Consider the following 18,545-nt stretch of genomic DNA (forward strand, 5'->3'; position numbering starts at 1 on the left):
CCCCCTCCCCCCCTCCCCCTCCCTTTCCCCCTCCCCCCCCACCCTTTTCCCCCTCCCTTTTCCCCCTCCCCCCTCCCCCCTCCCTTTTCCCCCTCCCCCCTCCCCCCTCCCCCTCCCTTTTCCCCCTCCCCCTCCCTTTTCCCCCTCCCCCTCCCTTTTCCCCCTCCCCCTCCCCCTCCCTTTTCCCCCCTCCCCCTCCCTTTTCCCCCCTCCCCCTCCCCCTCCCTTTTCCCCCTCCCCCTCCCTTTTCCCCCTCCCCCTCCCTTTTCCCCCTCCCCCTCCCTTTTCCCCTCCCCCTCCCTTTTCCCCCTCCCCCCTCCCTCCCCCCTCCCCCCCTCCCCCTCCCTCCCCCCTCCCCTTCCCCACCCTCCTCCCTCCCCCCTCCCCTTCCCCTCCCCCCTCACCCTCCCTTCCCCCTCCACCCTACCCCCTCCCCCCTACCCCTTCCCCTTCTCCCCCCCCTCCCCTCCCCCTCCCCTCCCCACACGTCACACGTTTTTTCACCTTTTATGCGATCGTGTTTTGTATCGATTTTGTGCGATATGAATTAAATGTCTTTGAAACAGCTGTGAAACGTCTTTCCACAACCCTTCCGTAACCGATTAGAGCAGTTTATTGCCGCACAAACTAGCTCCGCGACGCGAGTTGGTCGAGTCGTGCTGATCAAGATGGCGACACGGCGGCTTCACTTTTCACGGAGTATGAGCGTTCTATATATTTTCAATTCAGTGCGCCCGTGATTTGTGGCATCGACATGACCATTGGGCCTTCACGGTGTAATTTGTGCGAGGCTTTTGTCCGAGTGAGCTTGAGTCGACAGGGCGAATGTACGGGTTGGGAATGTACGGGTCTCCCTTCCCCCGCCCGGCAACGCCGGTACTGGAGGACGTCGCAGGACCGGTGAGTCTCCAAATCCGCTTCGTGCTGTTGCGAATATGCAGGACTATGTCCGATTGTTGTGCTGCTCTCCGACCATGAGAACTGCAACGTCATTGTTGACTGGCCATCCCCTTCCCGCCCCCTTCCCCCTCCCCCCCTCCCCCCCCTCCCTTCCCCCCCTCCCCCCCCTCCCTTCCCCCCCTCCCCCCCCTCCCTTCCCCCTCCACCCTCCACCCTACCCCTCCCCTTCTCCCCTCCCCTTCTCCCCTCCCCCTTCCCCCTCCACCCTCCACCCTACCCCTCCCCTTCTCCCCTCCCCTTCTCCCCTCCCCCTCCCCCTCCCCTTCTCCCCTCCCCCTCCATTTTCCCCCTCCCCCTCCATTTCCCCCCTCCCCCTCCCTTTTCCCCCTCCCCCTCCCTTTTCCCCCTCCCCCTCCCTTTTCCCCCTCCCCCTCCCTTTCCCCCTCCCCCTCCCTTCCCCCCTCCCCCTCCCCCTCCCTTCCCCCTCCACCTCCCCCTCCCTTCCCCCTCCACCCCCCCTCCCTTCCCCCTCCACCCTACCCCCTCCCCCCTACCCCCCCCCTACCCCCTACCCCTCCCCCTCCCACCCCCTCCCCCTCCCATCCCTCACCCTCCCATCCCTCACCCTCCCATCCCCCCTCTTCCCTCCCCCCTCCCCCTTCCCCTCCCCCCTCTCCCCTCCCCCCTTCTCCCCTCCCCCTCCCCCCTTCGCCCCTCCCCTCCCCCCTCCCCTTCCCCCTCCCCTCCCCCCTCCCCTTCCCCCTCCCCTCCCCCTCCCCCCTCTCCCCCCTCCCACCCCCTCCCATCCCTCACCCTCCCCTTCCCCCCCTCTTCTCCCCTCTCCCCCTCCCCCTCCCACTCTTCTCCCCTCCCCCTCCCACTCTTCTCCCCCTCCCCCTCCCACTCTTCTCCCCTCCCCCCCCCCCATTCCCCTCCCCTCCCCTCCCCCGCCCGGCAATGCCGGGTACTTCTGCTAGTTGCCTATAAAAATGTAATATCACAAACACAACAAATACATTTGTGCAAAATAATTGTTTGTATTATGATTTGTGTAAATCATGACAACACAGCAACTCAGGTACAGTCATTAGCCTCAGCTAAAATAAGCCCGTACCTCAGTAACGTGCGCTCGCCTCACCAAGCTCGTATATACAGTCACGTGAAAAAGTAAGTACACCCCATGTAAAGTTTTGACTTTTTCAACATATTTCAACATACAGCTATTTGATCTTCATTTCAACAATATTGATAGATAAAGGTGATATAATATAACAAATATCATGAAACATTTACATTTTGTAGTCCATTGTATAATTTAAATAAACATAAATGCAAATTTCGCATGTGGAAAAAGTAAGTACACCCTTGGCTCTAATAGGTGGTATTGCCCCCTTTAGCAGAAACAACCTCAAGTAGGCGTTTCTTATAACTGTCTACCAGTCTCTGACATCGACTGGGAGAAATTTTTGTCCACTCCTCCATGCAGAATTCTTTCAGCTGTGCGATGTTTGAGGGGTTTCTTGCGTGCTCAGCTCGTTTCAAATCCCCCCACAACATCTGATGGGATTTAGATCCGGGCTTTGACTTGGCCATTCCAGAACCCTCCATTTCTTTCTTTTCAGCCATTCCTTGGTGGATTTACTGGTATGTTTAGGGTCATTGTCATGTTGCAAGGTCCACCTTCGGTTGAGCTTCAATTTTCCGACAGAGGGCCTCACATTATCCTCAATCACCCTCTGGTACAATGAAGAATTCATAGTGGATTCTATGCTGGTGAGCTGCCCAGGCCCTGATGCAGCAAAGCTGCCCCAAACCATAATATTTCCACCACCATGCTTTCCAGTTGGTATCAGGTTCTTGTGGTCAAATGCTGTCTTTGGTTTTCGCCAAACATGTCTTCTGGTACTGTGGCCAAATAGCTCTACCTTTGACTAATCTGTCCAGAGCACATTGTTCCAGAAGTGCTGGTCTTTGCCGAGGTGTTCATTGGCAAACTTTAGTCTTGCCCTGATGTTCTTTCTGGACAGCAAAGGTTTCCTCCTGGCACACCTCCCATATAGATCAAATTTGTGCAGCCTCTTTCTAATGGTAGACTCGTGCACTTTGACATCAACAGTGGCAAGAGCTACCTGTAGGTCCCGTGATGACATTCTGGGGTTCTTAGAGACTTCTTTCAGCATCTTGCGGTCTGCTCTCGGGCTGAACTTGCTGGGGCGGCCTGGCCTGAACAAGTTGGCAGTTGTTTGGAATCTTCTCCACTTGTAGATGATCTTCCGGACAGTCGAATGATTGATTTCAAATTGTTTGGAGATCTTTTTAAATCCCTTCCCAGACTCGTAGGCATCAATAACCTTCTTTCTGGAGGCCTCAGAGAGCTCTTTTGATCTAGGCATGGTGACGCCACACACTTCAACAACAAAGAGCAAACCAAACTAAATGTCTGAGGTTTAAGTAAGACAGGTTCCTCCAAGATCCTCTCTAACGATGTTCTAATCATTTGCACCTGAGCTGGTGCACCTGATTCTAATTTTAGGTATTTGAAGTCGTGATAAATGTAGGGGTGTACTTACTTTTTCCACATGCGAAATTTGCATTTATGTGTATTTAAATTATACAATGGACTACAAAATGTAAATGTTTCATGATATTTGTTATATTATATCACCTTTATCTATCAATATTGTTGAAATGAAGATCAAATAGCTGTATGTTGAAATATGTTGAAAAAGTCAAAACTTTACATGGGGTGTACTTACTTTTTCACGTGACTGTATGTATATATTTATATCTGTAAAGGTCAAGGTGGAGAAAAAGGTTTGTTTCACCACAGTTGCAAAAACTTTTGTCATAAATACAACCGTTGGGGAATAAAAAAGATCGATGAGTGAAGAAAACATTTTGAACCTTTGGGGATTGTCTGTGGATTGGTTCATATGAGATGCATCGGTTAAAATAGGGTGAAGGTGCACTGATGGGGTCAGGTCTTGTTCCCAGTGTGTCCTTGTTTGCTGATGGCTTCAAAACAAAGGAAGAAAAAGAATCGTTGTCCCACGGCCTTTATTGCCTGGCAGCCCAGGTATAACCTCATGTAATGTTGAGGTGACATTTGCAGGATGCCGGGCTGTCATGATGGCCTGGAAGTAGGCACACTTTCCTCGAGGCTATCTATCCTGGGTTTGAATCCCGACACGGATATTAACTGTCATCCCGATGTTTCACAGGCAGGGTAATTCATCATTGCGTGTGCCCTCCCTCGATGGCACGGTGTCCTACATGAAGAGTGGGCGAGCCATCTGCGGCACTCTGAACAAATTGTAAATTCCTGCCATGACCTATAGAGGGCATTGCATCAGCAGCAGAGGCGCACCTTCAGCCAAAGATTCCACCCAGCAGCCTTGAGCCACATAAGAAGAAGAAGAAGAAGAAGAAGAACCAGGAGACGACAAATCTTGAAGGCTCCTCACATAATGTGACATGACATATTACATTCCAACGTATCTTCAAGATGAAAGAAGAAGTAGAACATAATTATATAAATCAAATGCTCCTTTTGCAATCTGTCAATTCAAGAATGTTACCCGAAATATTAATTCTTCTTTAAATCATCCTTGATAATCAAGGACAACTAGAATGTGTTAAAACAAATAAAAGTTATGCAAGTTTCTTTTTTCAAGACCAATTATATATCTGAGTAATTTAAAACTATTGAGTGAGCTCTGGTCATTTTATTGCCTTTAGATTTGATGCAATAAATTGTTGAGCAGCCCCACTATGGATTTGGCTCTTCTGACTGCAGTGTTTGGCCCAGAGATGGCCTTGGCCTGCAAGATGTAAAGTTAGTGCTCGCTGAAGAGTTTTCTCCAATAACAATCTTCCCGGGGGTAAGCAAAGCCTTCTCATGAATTGCTAGTTGGGTTGAACTTCACCAACACCGTCAGCACGTACAGCTGTGAATGGTATTCCCATTCATGGATAAGTCCGCCAGGCAAGGCCCAACGTATACGTGAGTGCCTAACGTGTACGTGAGTTTGTCCTGTTTGTCTTGTCCCTGGGAATAAGTTAAGCCTGTTTAAGAATTGCGCTGTGTCTTCTGTAAAATACTTTCGTTTCTTTTCTCCTCCTTTGGTTTCTTTGGTTGTGTAAATAGTTAATAATAAATACCTGTTCCTCCTTACTTTGGTTTCTTTCTCATCCGATCGCTTTAGTGATTTCCCGATTGAGTACCTGTGGCACGATTTTGTGTCTGTTTTTTTTGCTCATATTCAATTTTTTCAATTTTTGAATTTGAATTTCAATTCAATTTCAATCAAAGCTCATATTCAATTCAATTCAATATTTTGCTCCTCATGTCCTCAATGACAGCTCTGATGCTCTGGAAAACCATTTTATTACCTTTGCAGATAACTCACAATACCCAGTTAAACACCAAATCCCACTGACAGATGGCCGACAGCGGCAGCTTTCGTCAATACCAACTTTGAAAGGATCAGACACTGGTCTAACGCTTGGAGCATGTCATTCGATCCAGAACATTCTCGCTCGCCGAGCTGTCTCGACGGAAGGATGAGATCTGTACTTTACCTGTCGATTTTACTATCTACTCTCTGTCATATCTCTCTTCCATGAGCCTCGATTTTGTGTACAAAAGATACTATGTATATGTGAAACATGCAACACGTTTTATACTTCAATATGAAACCTTTAAAATATTTGAGGAAATTTTAGCTTCCATTTGCTGAGAATAGGAAATGAAGCTCGCTATGTGAAACATGCAACACGTTTTATACTTCAATATGAAACCTTTAAAATATTTGAGGAAATTTTAGCTTCCATTTGCTGAGAATAGGAAATGAAGCTCGCATAGTTCATTATTCATACTCTGTCTCTCTCTCTCTGTGTCTCTCTCTGTGTCTCTCTCTATGTCTCTCTCTGTCTCTCTCACTGTCTCTGTCTGTCTCTCTCTATGTCTCTCTCTATGTCTGTCTGTCTCTCTCTATGTCTTTCTCTGTCTCTCTCACTGTCTCTGTCTGTCTCTCTCTATGTCTCTGTCTGTCTCTCTCTATGTCTCTCTCTGTCTTTCTCGCTGTCTCTGTCTGTCTCTCTCTCCGTCTCTCTCTCTGTCTCTCTCTGTCTGTCTGTCTCTGCCTGTCTCTGTCTCTGCCTGTCTCTGTCTGTCTCTGTCTCTGCCTGTCTCTGTCTCTCTCTCTCTCTATGTCTCTCTCACTGTCTCTGTCTGTCTCTCTGTCTGTCTCTCTGTCTGTCTGTCTGTCTCTCTCTATGTCTCTCTCTGTCTCTCTCTCTCTGTCTCTCTGTCTCTCTGTCTCTCTCTGTGTGTCTGTCTCTCTGGAATTGCAATGAGTTGTTTGTCACTCCTTTCCCAGAAGTGCTACAGCAAGTAATTACACTGGATGGTACCAACAGTAGTTATGGCAAAAACGTGGAACTTGGCCAGGTTGTTGGCAACAATCACCTGTGGTTTGTGAAAGATACCATTGGATCTTGAACATCCACCAGGCAGCAATCAATGTCGGCGGACGATTCCCCAACTTAACACAACATCCGACGGAAAGTGCAAATCATTGATATATCAACCTGCCGCCTGGTCGAGAATCAAACTGAACTGAGACATCTCAAAAGGCAGGTGCACTATCTTTAGCAAACCGTGATTTATTAAACGAGTACAACCACTCCCGACAGGAGCAGCAGGAAGGGTCATGTTATTATCCTCTCTGCGGTATATAGATTTCAGTAGATCTAGGTTCGAGCATCAAGAACCTCAGATTTCTTTCCTTTCAGTTTAGTGTTAAACAGCAGTAGTGGCTGTTGAAAAAGGTAATCCTATGTGTGTTGTGGGTAATATTTTTTACTTCCAGTAGGGGGTTCCCCCTATACACGTTAACACAGTGTTGTCCAAGGAGGAAAACCCCATTTTGGAGAGGGGATATTATTCGTTTTCATTTTGTTTCGTAATATCATTAATATTATGCTACTATCATTAGTGTTTTTATTACCCTTGCCAGAGGAGAGGATGTTGCAATTGAGTCCGTTTGTTACTTGGCAAAAACAACAAAATCATTTTGACAAGTATGTTGATCACTCTGGTTTGTGTGAGTGTTTGTGCGTTTGTCTGTCCGCTCACTTATACTTGCCTACAGGTCACAATTTAAAACTGATCTTCACAAAACTTCACCAAATGGTAGAGTACGTGGTCTGAGAAAAGCTTATATATTTTTGAGGTCAAAAGGTCAACATAGGCCAAAGGTCAACCACTTTTTTTCGAATTTCTAAAATCCTCAATTTTCATCCGATTGATTTGAAATTTTGAATAGGATTTTCATACCAGTTAACTGAATTCAACCACCAACTATTTTTGATATCAACATCGACAAAAAGGCCAACATAGGCCAAAAGGTCAACAAAGGCCAAATTTATAAAATTGTCAATTTTCATCCGATTGACCCTTTTCTCACCTCCTCATGTCGAATTTTTTAAATGATAATTATGACGTCATAGGTCACGTGGTACGGGCGCCATCTTGGAAAAACTGAAAAAAATTGCACCTCTCTATCTCCGAAAGTGTTGCATAGAAAAAATTGAGACATGGCTCATTGTAAAGAACTCTCCATTGGGAATAACATGTTAATGATGATGTCATAGGTTCGTTCCTCCATTATGACGTCATAATTCGACAAGTACAAAACTTCAACCGATCAAGATGAAATTTATTGCGCGTCATCTATGGATCTATGGATAAATTGGAGAAAAAAATAACGATGACATCATTGGTCATGTGGTTAGGCAGCCATATTTGTTTTAACACAAAAGCCTTAAAACCCACTAAAAACACGTCCTGGTGAGGGTCTGCAATCTCTGATTCCTGTTTCTTGTTACTTTTGTTTTTAGAAGTGGCTTTGGAAAAACGCCAAATTAAGCTTTCTATATACACCTTAATATGGATTTTGCCCAAGGCAGAAAAAACCCCGAGAAAAGGGGAGCAAACGAAGTCGCTACAACTTCGTCGTGTGATTCTTAGTCCTCCTGTTAAGTTTGGTTGAGATTGGATAAGTAATGACCAAATGTATCGTGGTCAGACTACACCAAATTGCATATTTTCGTATGTGATCATTACAATCTAATATTACAGGCTTCTGCAAACAGCAGAACACCGTGCAATTACTGCTGCTTCTCAGCCTGTTCGGCAATGTTTGGATCCTTCCAGACTTTCTTGTGTTCAGACGGCAATGGAAACGTTAATAATAAATCAGAACAACGGTGAGCAAAGCCGGTCATGTCAATTTTCACTTCAAACATTCGCTTCCTGTGATAATCAATTCGTGCTTTCGTACATGCTATGTCAATTCAGCTGTTTAAGGAGATAATTCTCACTAACATAACCTTTGTAGTTACTGCAGGCCGAACTATAAATTACACTTCGCTGATAGTCAGGTTCACTATGTTTTTTCGTTCAAAATCATGGTAGATTAGCAAACCTATACATTTTTTGAAACGTTATTACATGGAAAATCTGAAAATCAATGTTTACATTTGCCAATTCCGACCAATTCGATTCGACCAATTCGACCAATCGACCAATCGACCAATTCCATTCGACCATTCGACCAATTCGATCGATTTGATTCATCGAATTCGATTCGATCGACCATTCGACCAATTCGATTTGCCAATCAATTTGACCGACCTTTGCTTGTGTGGAACGGACTGTGAAAACGATGCGGACTATATTGTCGGATACGACACACAGGACAGTGATGGCGAACTCTAAATGGCATATTCTGTAATCGTGTATGTTTGATGCCATTGACCGCCCGTGTATATTTTGTCATTGACTGCCTGTGTCGATGTGAAGTTATACTGACTGCATGTGTATATATGATTTTGCTGACTGCCTGTGTATGTTTGGTGATATGAATTATTGTGACACATTTTGATGTTATTAACTGCCTGTACAAAATGATAACATGTATTTGATTATGCAACTTATCGCGAATATAAAGACAGTATTTTGCAATTCAAAACCTTTGATTCGTGTCTTACCATTCCCCATAGCACTAATTTGATACTTTCATTGGATTCCTTGTCCCTGAAAATATAGGTTTAGTATATTTTAAAAAGTTTTTAGGGTAATTAGAGGCAGAAATAGAACAAAATATGTATTTTACAGTGGCCATTTTGAAAATCCAAAATGGCCGCCATACAGGTATCTCTCCAAATGTAAACATTGATTTTTAGTTTCCTTATGCTATAACCTTTCCAAAAATGTATAGGTTTGCTAATCTACCATGATTTTGAACGAAATATAATTTATTGACATAGTGAACCTGACTATGATGCATTGCATGGATTTTTTGATGGCACATGGAATGTACTTTTAATTATTGGTTTAAGATGAGTTATTTTAAGGATTTTCATCCATGCTAACATGTAAATTTAAAAAAAAAACATAATCAGTCGGGATAATGGTTTATAGTTTCTATTTATTATTTGCAAGTCGAGGTTTCGATGGTCCTGAAGATGTATAGCACAGTCGTAATGATTTTCTGCCTAATTAGCAACGATGATAACAGAGAAACAAAAATAATAATAATCAGGATTTAGATTCTGCATAATCAGAACCACCTGCGAACCACAGAACCACCTACATAGACTCGCTGGGAGTATATATAGATTACTGTAGATCTGAGGATGAAAGATATCTATTGAAGTAGATCTGTGTGTACACCCCGACATCCGCACTGCACACAGATGCAAAGCTAATGAATGAATTAGATAGTGCTGTCATGAACACCACGTGCAGCACAAGTTGAATCATCTTCACTTTCAGGTGCAACTTAGCTTCATAATGCTTTCCTTAAGGGATTCTAACGAAGGTCTCCACGTATCCCATTGCACGCGTGTGCCATATCCTTGTTTATTCGTCTCCTTCTGCCAAACCCCATTGAGGTTGGCACTGCCACATCTACGGGAGAGTGGCAAACAGGGAAGAGGGTAGAGAAATGGGGAAAGTGGAGATAGGGGGACAGGGTAGTCAATTCAAACTCCATTATTTCATTCCCAAGTAACAGATCATAACCTTTGATGATGTCATTGGATTCTTGGGAGTGCAATAACCTCTAAAAATGATTAGCAATATCAAGTATTATCACCATTCGGCACAGACTATGAATAAAGAACTATATCAAAGATTCAAATGAGTTACCGGCTGAACCACCAACCGCCTTCATGTTCTCCAACGCAGCTGTTAAAAGCAATGTCTCCATAAATGCAAGGTGAGCAGCCATCGTTGTCTCGATCTTCCGTACTGAACCCGAACTTATTCTGGTCGACCCCAGAATAGGCTCCACGGAAGGCATCGCCTGGAAGGTTGCATCAGGACAGGCAATGGGAATGTGAACACATATGCGTATTCCTGCATAACAAAAAAGGTATGGCAGGGCTTCCGAACCCAACGTTGTTGGAACTTTCTCCACAAGGGCTTACAACTTTGGGTGTCAAGTTATAAACCTTTAAAGTACCTTTTAAATGGTACGTGCAGAGCTTCCCTATTGCTTTATGGCTGCAAAACACCCTTTATGGCATGCCAGAGGCAGTATACTTGCAACTGCGGTTGTAAAAAAGAGGCTGCAGAAACTTTTTCTTTTTGAAAAGTTAGTCTGCATTGTATTGAGTATAATTGTCGACATAATTAAATTTTGGAAAGTTTAAAATTAGTTCATATCAAGAAGTCAAAGCACATCCCTCAATCCCTCTCCCCTACTTCTCCCTGCCACCCATACCCATAATTGTGAAAAATAGTTTTATTTCTAATTGCAATAAAAACTTGGATCTAATATTTTAGCTCTATGGAGTGAATCCCAAAGTGGAACAGCAACAACCAACATTATCATTCATGCAAAGTCTCACCTCAATTTTTAATATGCTTTTGTCGGTCTCACCCAACACTCTTACGAATTCTCACCTGCATCGCCTGTGTAGTCTCCCAAAGTAAGCTGGTAGTTTACTTCCTCATCACCTATATGAAAGAGACTGTATTCAGCACGGGCAGTCTTGTCGTCAAAGTCCACGAGATCGATCCGCAGGCGGCATTTCTTCCCTTTTGTCAGCAAGTGCAGTGTATTCAGACCAAGCCAGTGCTCTCCTGGATCACGCAACATGCATGTGCCCCATTAGCTGGAGATAGTCAAGCTAGAGAAAGCAAAAGCATTTCAGGGCATTGGTTAAGTCTGAACATAAATTTAAACTAGAGCAATGCGACTGTCACCAACATGCCTCCGCATAGTCCCTGCCCGTGTCAATGGGTAGATGCCCTTGTTCACTGTGCTAAAAATAAACAAGTTTAGCTTAAATCCCTTCAGCTGTTTTTAAGTATCACATTTTTACCACAGGACAGGTTTCACATCGATCGGTGAAGCGTTTTCAGAGAAGGGATTTTTAAAAAAATATCGGTTTACAAGCTAATATGGCTGCCGAAACAACGTGACATATGACTTCAAAAATGTACACTCTGCATATGTATGGGCAGGGGATCACGTTTGTGAAGTTTCATGTTGATCGGATAAGGTTCGTTTTTCTATCCAAGATGGCTGCCAAACCACGTAACCTACAACGTCATCATTTTCAAACTACATGCAGCAATGGTGTTAGATGCTATTTGTAATGCACATCGATAGGGTAAGCGGTTTCTGAGATATAATTATTTAATATTTTCCTTAAATAGCTGACAAACCTATTTTTTTTTTTTTTGGGTTAAGTCTGAACTTGTATACAAGATCGAGGCTCGTGTAAGAGCTGCCATTAATCCCAAAAAGATCATGTGCATGCAATTTCTGATTTTTAGGATAAGTCATTCAATCAAAACATTTATGGCTGGTATACCACTTCACTGATGATGTCATCATTAACATGCTTTTGTTCCCCATTTGGAGTACTTGACAATGTGCCAAGTTTCAAATTTTTCCATTCAGTGGTTTCCGAGAAATATATTTTAATTATTTGCATTTAATCCAAGATACTATATGACATAAGATGTCACAATTACCATAAAAACATTCTGTGTAGGTGTCACTCCTACCCTGAAAGTGTCCTCTCAATCGGACATGTGGTTGCTGAGAAAAACGAGGTTTAGCCCGTACAGACGGACGGACGGACAACCCGAAAACATAATGCCTCTGGCCACCTTCAGGGGCGGAGGCATAAAAATAAAGAAGAGTCTGGTCCAGAATAACGAGTACCATCCGTGGTTGTGTGCAATCAAGACTCTCACTAATATCCGGGACAGCACAAACAGGGAGCTCATGAGTAGCACAAGGGCGATAAGCTTGACAGTACTACTCAAATAACTTTGATAGGAGCGTTGAGTAATGCGAGAATGAATGAATGATCGTTTTAAGGCCATTTTTCCCCGCTAGAGCGGGGGTTAGCCTTGCGCGCCCCATGACGATCATGGTTCCCTGTTTGAGGCAATGTTTTTATGGCCGGATGCCCTTCCTGATGCCACGTTGAGTAATGCGAGAATGTATGTAATTGTCCGATTGATGAAACCAGAAATTTGGTTTCCAACCAAATAAATCTCTCAGGCAAACCATACTCATATGCACACGTCCTCAATGTAGGGAGGATGTGGGTGCTTCCTTCACCCTGATATTTGCAGTACCTGTTTGTGGGTTGATCAAGGGTCAAAACGTAAAGGGTCCCCAGGGCTGATCAAGTGATCAGGAGATTCCATCGCTGATCAAGTGTAGCCCCTCTGATCAGGGCGGGAATTTGTAATGTGGCCGGTGTGGCAACACCCAATGTCCTATCTTTTCAATGAAATGTTCCAAGAGATCTTTAACACCCACCGGCAAAAGCTTGGAGCGGGTGGAACAGGGTAGCTTAATTTCCACTCCGAAACGCTGTATCCGTCGATGATCATATCCATCTATGTATTCAATCATCATATTCGTTCATCCTATTCATCGATTAATCCAAGCCTTTTACCTACTTAAACTGAGCCCTTCGAAATCGAAATTTCAAAAACAAAGGAAAAAGTTAGGCTTCAGGTAAAAGTCTCGCAACCTCCATCTCACGCACGTCATAACCACCAAAAATTCGCGAGTTCGCCTTGGGAGTAAACTCGTTCGGCCATTCATCATCCAGCAGTCTTAATCGCTGGAGACAGGACAATACATTATTCATGTCCACACAAAAAATAAATCAGAAATGTATTTTTGTTATTTATCAAAATTATTTAAAACCAGCAACGGTACCTGCCTATGGGCGGCACTTCAAATGGGAGGCCCAAATGAAAAGGCAACATATCAGAAATTGAAGGGTTTTTTTATTTTAAACGATTTATATAAACATCTGTTAAATCATATCACACACACATCATCAAAATCTAAACAGTATTTGTAGAATTTCAATAAAAGCCACATCACTATTCATATCGGTAAATATTATTCCAAAACTGTAAAAACTGGAAAATTGGAAAATTTGAAAAAAATTGGAAAAACAATATAGCATATTTTACTCCAGGGAGTCCCAGGATTACCCACTCAAAATTTCATTGCGATCGGTTCAGCCGTTATTGCGGTACCTGGGAACAGATGGACGGACAGAAATTTGGTGAATTATAGTAAGATTGTCCCATGTGTAACGCTTTATGCAAATTTATGAAAATGAAGTCACCAATTTAATTGTTAATATGCATAAGTTATTATTTCCCCTTAAAGAATCATTAACTTTGAGTTTTTAGCGACAAAATGACGCTAAACATTATACTATTACATCAAGATGATTTTTTGCCATCCGAGGAGACATTATCTTCGACTTGCCCTTGTATCGACTGGTCTATGGAATCGGCTAATGATACAGAGACCAGAAAACGTGTTTTCAATGCACATACACACTTCAAATGGGCAAACTATTTAGATGATATTTCGATGTCCCTCTAGATGATATTTAGATGTCCCTCAATCAGGTGCGTTGGACTGAATATTATAGCATAGTAATGCAAGTTACAAACCTTTTTGAGAACCAAAACCATTCCTGTAGTCCTTCCAAGGCCTGTTGAAGTTTTCGGATCCATCCTTGCGTCTCTGGAGCACTGTCCATCCGTTGCTTCTCTCCATGGAGCAGAATGCCTGTTGATTAAATTTTTTGCAAGAGAGCAAGGTGTCACTTCATTATCATTGTCACAGTGCCCTACAGGTGAGAAAACACTGTCGTTGGATTCCAAAAGGAGCAAAACATATTAACCTGGATTCTTTTGTTTTTATATTATCCCTTAAAATCGGGTGGTGTGTGTCAATCTTATCCCGGTGCATGACACAAGTCATTTAAGTAATTTTGCCAAGCCTTCCTCATCTTCTGCAACACACTTTGCCAAATTGGGTGATGTCCTTTGAACAGAAGCAATCTCAATGTTCTGTGGAGTCACATTGGAGGCTTTAAGGTTGCTTGGCCGAAGATTTATCTGCGATAGACATCTCGGTATTTTTTTGTATTTTTTTAAGGATTTCGTTTCTTTGAGGAATACCATTTTTACGTCACAGTTTTGCAGGATTTTCAAGTGAAATTCAAGTGAAATCAAGGAGTGAAATAAAGCAGGATTTCAAGTGAAATCTGCGATAGACATCTCGGTATTTTCTTGTATTATTTTAAGGATTTCGTTTCTTTGAGGAATACCATTTTCTACGTCACAGTTTTGCAAGATTTTCAAGTGAAATTCAAGTGAAATCAAACAGGATTCAAGTGAAATCTGCGATGAACATCTCGGTATTTTTTTGTATTTTTTTAAGGATTTCGTTTCTTTGAGGAATACCATTTTTTACATCACAGTTTTGCAGGATTTTCAAGTGAAATTCAAGTGAAATCAAGGAGTGAAATAAAGCAGGATTCAAGTGAAATCTGCGATAGACGTCTCGGTATTTTCTTGTATTATTTTAAGGATTTCGTTTCTTTGAGAAATACCATTTTCTACGTCACAGTTTTGCAAGATTTTCAAGTGAAATTCAAGTGAAATCAAACAGGATTCAAGTGAAATCTGCGATGAACATCTCGGTATTTTTTTGTATTTTTTTAAGGATTTCGTTTCTTTGAGGAATACCATTTTTTACATCACAGTTTTGCAGGATTTTCAAGTGAAATTCAAGTGAAATCAAGGAGTGAAATAAAGCAGGATTCAAGTGAAATCTGCGATAGACGTCTCGGTATTTTCTTGTATTATTTTAAGGATTTCGTTTCTTTGAGAAATACCATTTTCTACGCCACAGTTTTGCAAGATTTTCAAGTGAAATTTAAGTGAAATTCAAGTGAAATCAAACAGGATTCAAGTGAAATATGCGATGGACATCTCGGTATTTTTTTTGTATTATTTTAAGGATTTCGTTTCTTTGAGGAATACCATTTTCTACGTCACAGTTTTGAAGGATTTTCAAGTGAAATTCAAAACAATAGAAATTCAAAAGCAGAAATTCAATTCTACTGGAAGAGGAGGTTAGTGCAATAGGCTGAAAGTTAAAATTAAGTGTAACACCTGAGGTTAATATTTTGGAGGGATGGTTAATTTTATGCCTAAATAGGCAGGATATTGAACAACGTTTCAATTGGAGTCCATCCTGGGTATCACGCGGGCAGTCGACGATCCTTTCATTTCATTCCCCATCCCTACTCATGATCTTATCTACCCCCATGAACCATACACAACTCAAACCACCTTTCCGGTTAATTCGTTCCCTTGGTGTGTCCAACTGTGGCCACACACTCAGTTTGTTCCCGTTTTTAACCACTTGTTGCCTCGCTCTTCCATGAGCTTAGATCTTACGTAGGAAAATGTTATCTACACTTTTTTTCCTTTCTACAAACACTATGATGAAATATCGTCTACAATTACACTCAGGAGCAAACAATACATCAATTCCAACACATGACAAACTATGCTAGTGTTTAATAAGTTGCAAATTAAGATGTATCAATAAAGATAAAACCTCAATCATGGGTGAATAATGGGTATTTAAAACGGATTTTGTTTCTACTATCCATGTCAGAATAAAATGAAGACTCCAGATTGTAAACTCACTTAACTTTAACGATCTATGATAGGAACACAATCAAATGGACTAATTGTATAACTATCTGGAAGCACGTACTTTAGCATCACACAAGTGCTTGAACCCATGAGGGCATCAAATCGATGATATTCTATGTGACCGCCTGATAGTGATAGAGATGTTGCTGGTATACAAGATTTTTTGCACCAAGGAAGACGGTGCCACACGTCAAGATTCAGCTCTGCTTGGAAGAGACATGGTAAGCTGCAGATTCTTCCCTTGGCACCACAGCATCCTGACTATTGAACACATGAATCAGGAGCTGCAGAAAATCCAATGCCTGCCATGTAATATGCAGGAGCTGCAACAAAATGCGCTCCACAATTGGCTAAATCTGCATCAGGGTGTCATAACATCAATTTGACGCATTTGTGGGTTCGAGCACTGTGTAATTCCAAAGCACATGCCAGCAGACACTAATATGTGTAGTTGTCACAAATCCATGGCACTTTTACTCGATAGATATCTAACTGGCAGCTGCTTGTCCTCCAAAAGCGGCCATGCATATCATGTCTGTTTTCATCCAATTGTAACATATATGAATGGAATTTTTTTTTTTTTTTTTTTGTATACAGAGTCGAGGCTCGTGAAAGAGCTAACATTTATCAAACAAACAAATCAAACAAACAAGCAAACAAAGTATATAAAAAGGGGAGCGGTTGACAAGATGGGGAGAGAAGGGAAGGAAGCACACAAACACAACATTTGAGAGCAGAGACATCGGGAGATATTTTTGGAGGGACAGGGCCTGGGGGAAGGCAGGATAGGTATAAAACGCAAGGACTTCCAGGAAAGAAGTCAAAAGTCACCTCAAAAAAGTGGATTTGGGGTGAAATTAGCGGGGGTAGAAAAGATCAAGGTTTTGGATTGGGGAAGATAAGAGATGGTGGTGAACAGCCGTTTTAAAGACCTGGAGGGAGGAGTGGGATTGAAGAGAGTGAGGGAGTTTGTTCCAGAGGCGGGAGAAAAGAGGAATGAAGGAGTGAAGGTGAGCAGAGAGTCTTGATTTTGGCAGTTTAACCATAAGAGGGTTGCAGGCAGATCTTGTGCGACCTGCAGGAATATTTGGGGGACAGAGCCCAGAGAGAGCTGGGGGAGCAAGGCCGGAGAGGAGTCGGTAGAAGACGGAAAGACCACCAACCTGCCTGCGGTGATTAAGTGAAAGGCCCTCGGAGATAGCGTCATCGCGGGAGATTCCAATGATTCTGAACGCTTTGGTTTCAACAGCGTGAAGACGAGCTAGGTGTGAGGCAGGAGCACCAGCCCAGAGGGGAGAGCAGTACTCCATTGAGCTGTGGATGAAAGGCTTGTATGTGGTGAGGAGCTCAGGTGTGCCAAGGAAGGACTTCGCATGACGGAGGATGCCCAGTCGGTGACTGGCTTTGGAGGCCAGCTTGGAAATGTGGTTTTCCCAGGAAAGATCATGGCAGATAGTGAAACCCAAAAGCTTGAGTGACAGAACTTCTTGGAGAGGATTACTCAGAAAGTAGATGGGAGGGTTGTCCAGTCGGTCTTTTCGGAGAGACATCGTAAGAGTGTGAGATTTGTCAGGATTGAAAGACATGTTCCACTTGTTTGCCCGGTCTCTGATTTTGTCCAGGTCTGCAGAGAGTGAGGAGGCTGTGGACTGCCGATCTGAGGGATGAGGAATGGAGCGGCAGAGAGTGGAGTCATCAGCAAAGAGATAGAGAGGATTTTCAAGAGAGTCAGAGAGATCATTGATGAAGACCAGAAAAAGCACAGGGCCCAGACCACTGCCTTGGGGAACTCCAGCCTGAACAGGAAGAGGAGATGAGAGAAACCCATTCAGGGCCACACGTTGACGACGACTAGAGAGGAAGTCCGCCAGCCATGCGTGGAGATTTCCATGGATACCAAAGGAGGAGAGTTTGGTGAGCAGAGCGGGGTGCTAGACCGTATCGAAGGCACGTGATATGTCGAGGGAGACAGCTCTAATTTCCTGTTTGGCATTGAGGACCTCCATCCATTGTTGAGACAGCAGAAGCAGCATGTCCAGAGTAGAGTGACCTGGTCTGAAACCAAATTGATGATCAGAGATCAAGCCATTGGAGAAGAGGAAAGATTTCATATCCGAAGCAATGATGGATTCTATGACTTTGCTGATAATTGGGAGAAGGCTGATTGGTCTGTAGTTGCTAGGATCTGTTTTTGCACCTTTTTTGTGCAAAGCGGTGATGTTGGCTGATTTCCAAGCAGATGGCAGTTGACCTTGAGCAAAAGAGAGGGTGAAGAGAACAGAGAGAGGGAGTGAAAGAGCGGAAGAACATGATTTTAGGACCCGTGGGCTGATGCCGTCAGGTCCAGTTGCAGAATCAGAGTCGAGGGTTGACAGAAACTTTTCCACCTTGTCAGGAGGAAAGGACATGGAGTCCAGGAGCAGCTGGGTATGACTGGGTATGGTGGGTACAGAGAGGGATGTGTTTGGGACACAAGATTTAGAGGCAAACACAGAGTTGAGGCGTTCAGCTTTTTCACGTGCGGAGTCAGCTGTGTAGTCGTTTGAGGTAAGGGAGG

General features: G+C 43.4%; 1 protein-coding gene and 1 long non-coding RNA gene across 2 annotated transcripts; both read right to left on the reverse strand.

Moving 5' to 3' along the window:
- Window positions 1–1,917: 1,917 nt before the first annotated feature.
- Window positions 1,918–7,080, reverse strand: LOC144889445 (uncharacterized). Its single transcript, XR_013621745.1, has 3 exons — window positions 5,701–7,080; window positions 3,870–5,599; window positions 1,918–2,353 (listed from the first exon to the last, which is right to left on the reverse strand). It is a non-coding gene; the product is annotated as an uncharacterized LOC144889445 (long non-coding RNA).
- A 2,295-nt stretch (window positions 7,081–9,375) lies between these two features.
- Window positions 9,376–15,591, reverse strand: LOC144889444 (fibrinogen-like protein 1). Its single transcript, XM_078769671.1, has 4 exons — window positions 13,925–15,591; window positions 10,877–11,056; window positions 10,118–10,274; window positions 9,376–9,877 (listed from the first exon to the last, which is right to left on the reverse strand). Exons 1-4 carry the CDS (start codon window positions 14,028–14,030, stop codon window positions 9,739–9,741), a joined length of 582 nt encoding a protein of 193 aa, XP_078625797.1. The 5' UTR covers window positions 14,031–15,591; the 3' UTR covers window positions 9,376–9,738.
- Window positions 15,592–18,545: the final 2,954 nt, after the last annotated feature.

The sequence above is a fragment of the Myxine glutinosa genome, unplaced genomic scaffold (genome assembly GCF_964187855.1).
Source record: "Myxine glutinosa unplaced genomic scaffold, kmMyxGlut1.1 SCAFFOLD_3894, whole genome shotgun sequence".
Classification (NCBI taxonomy): domain Eukaryota; kingdom Metazoa; phylum Chordata; class Myxini; order Myxiniformes; family Myxinidae; genus Myxine; species Myxine glutinosa.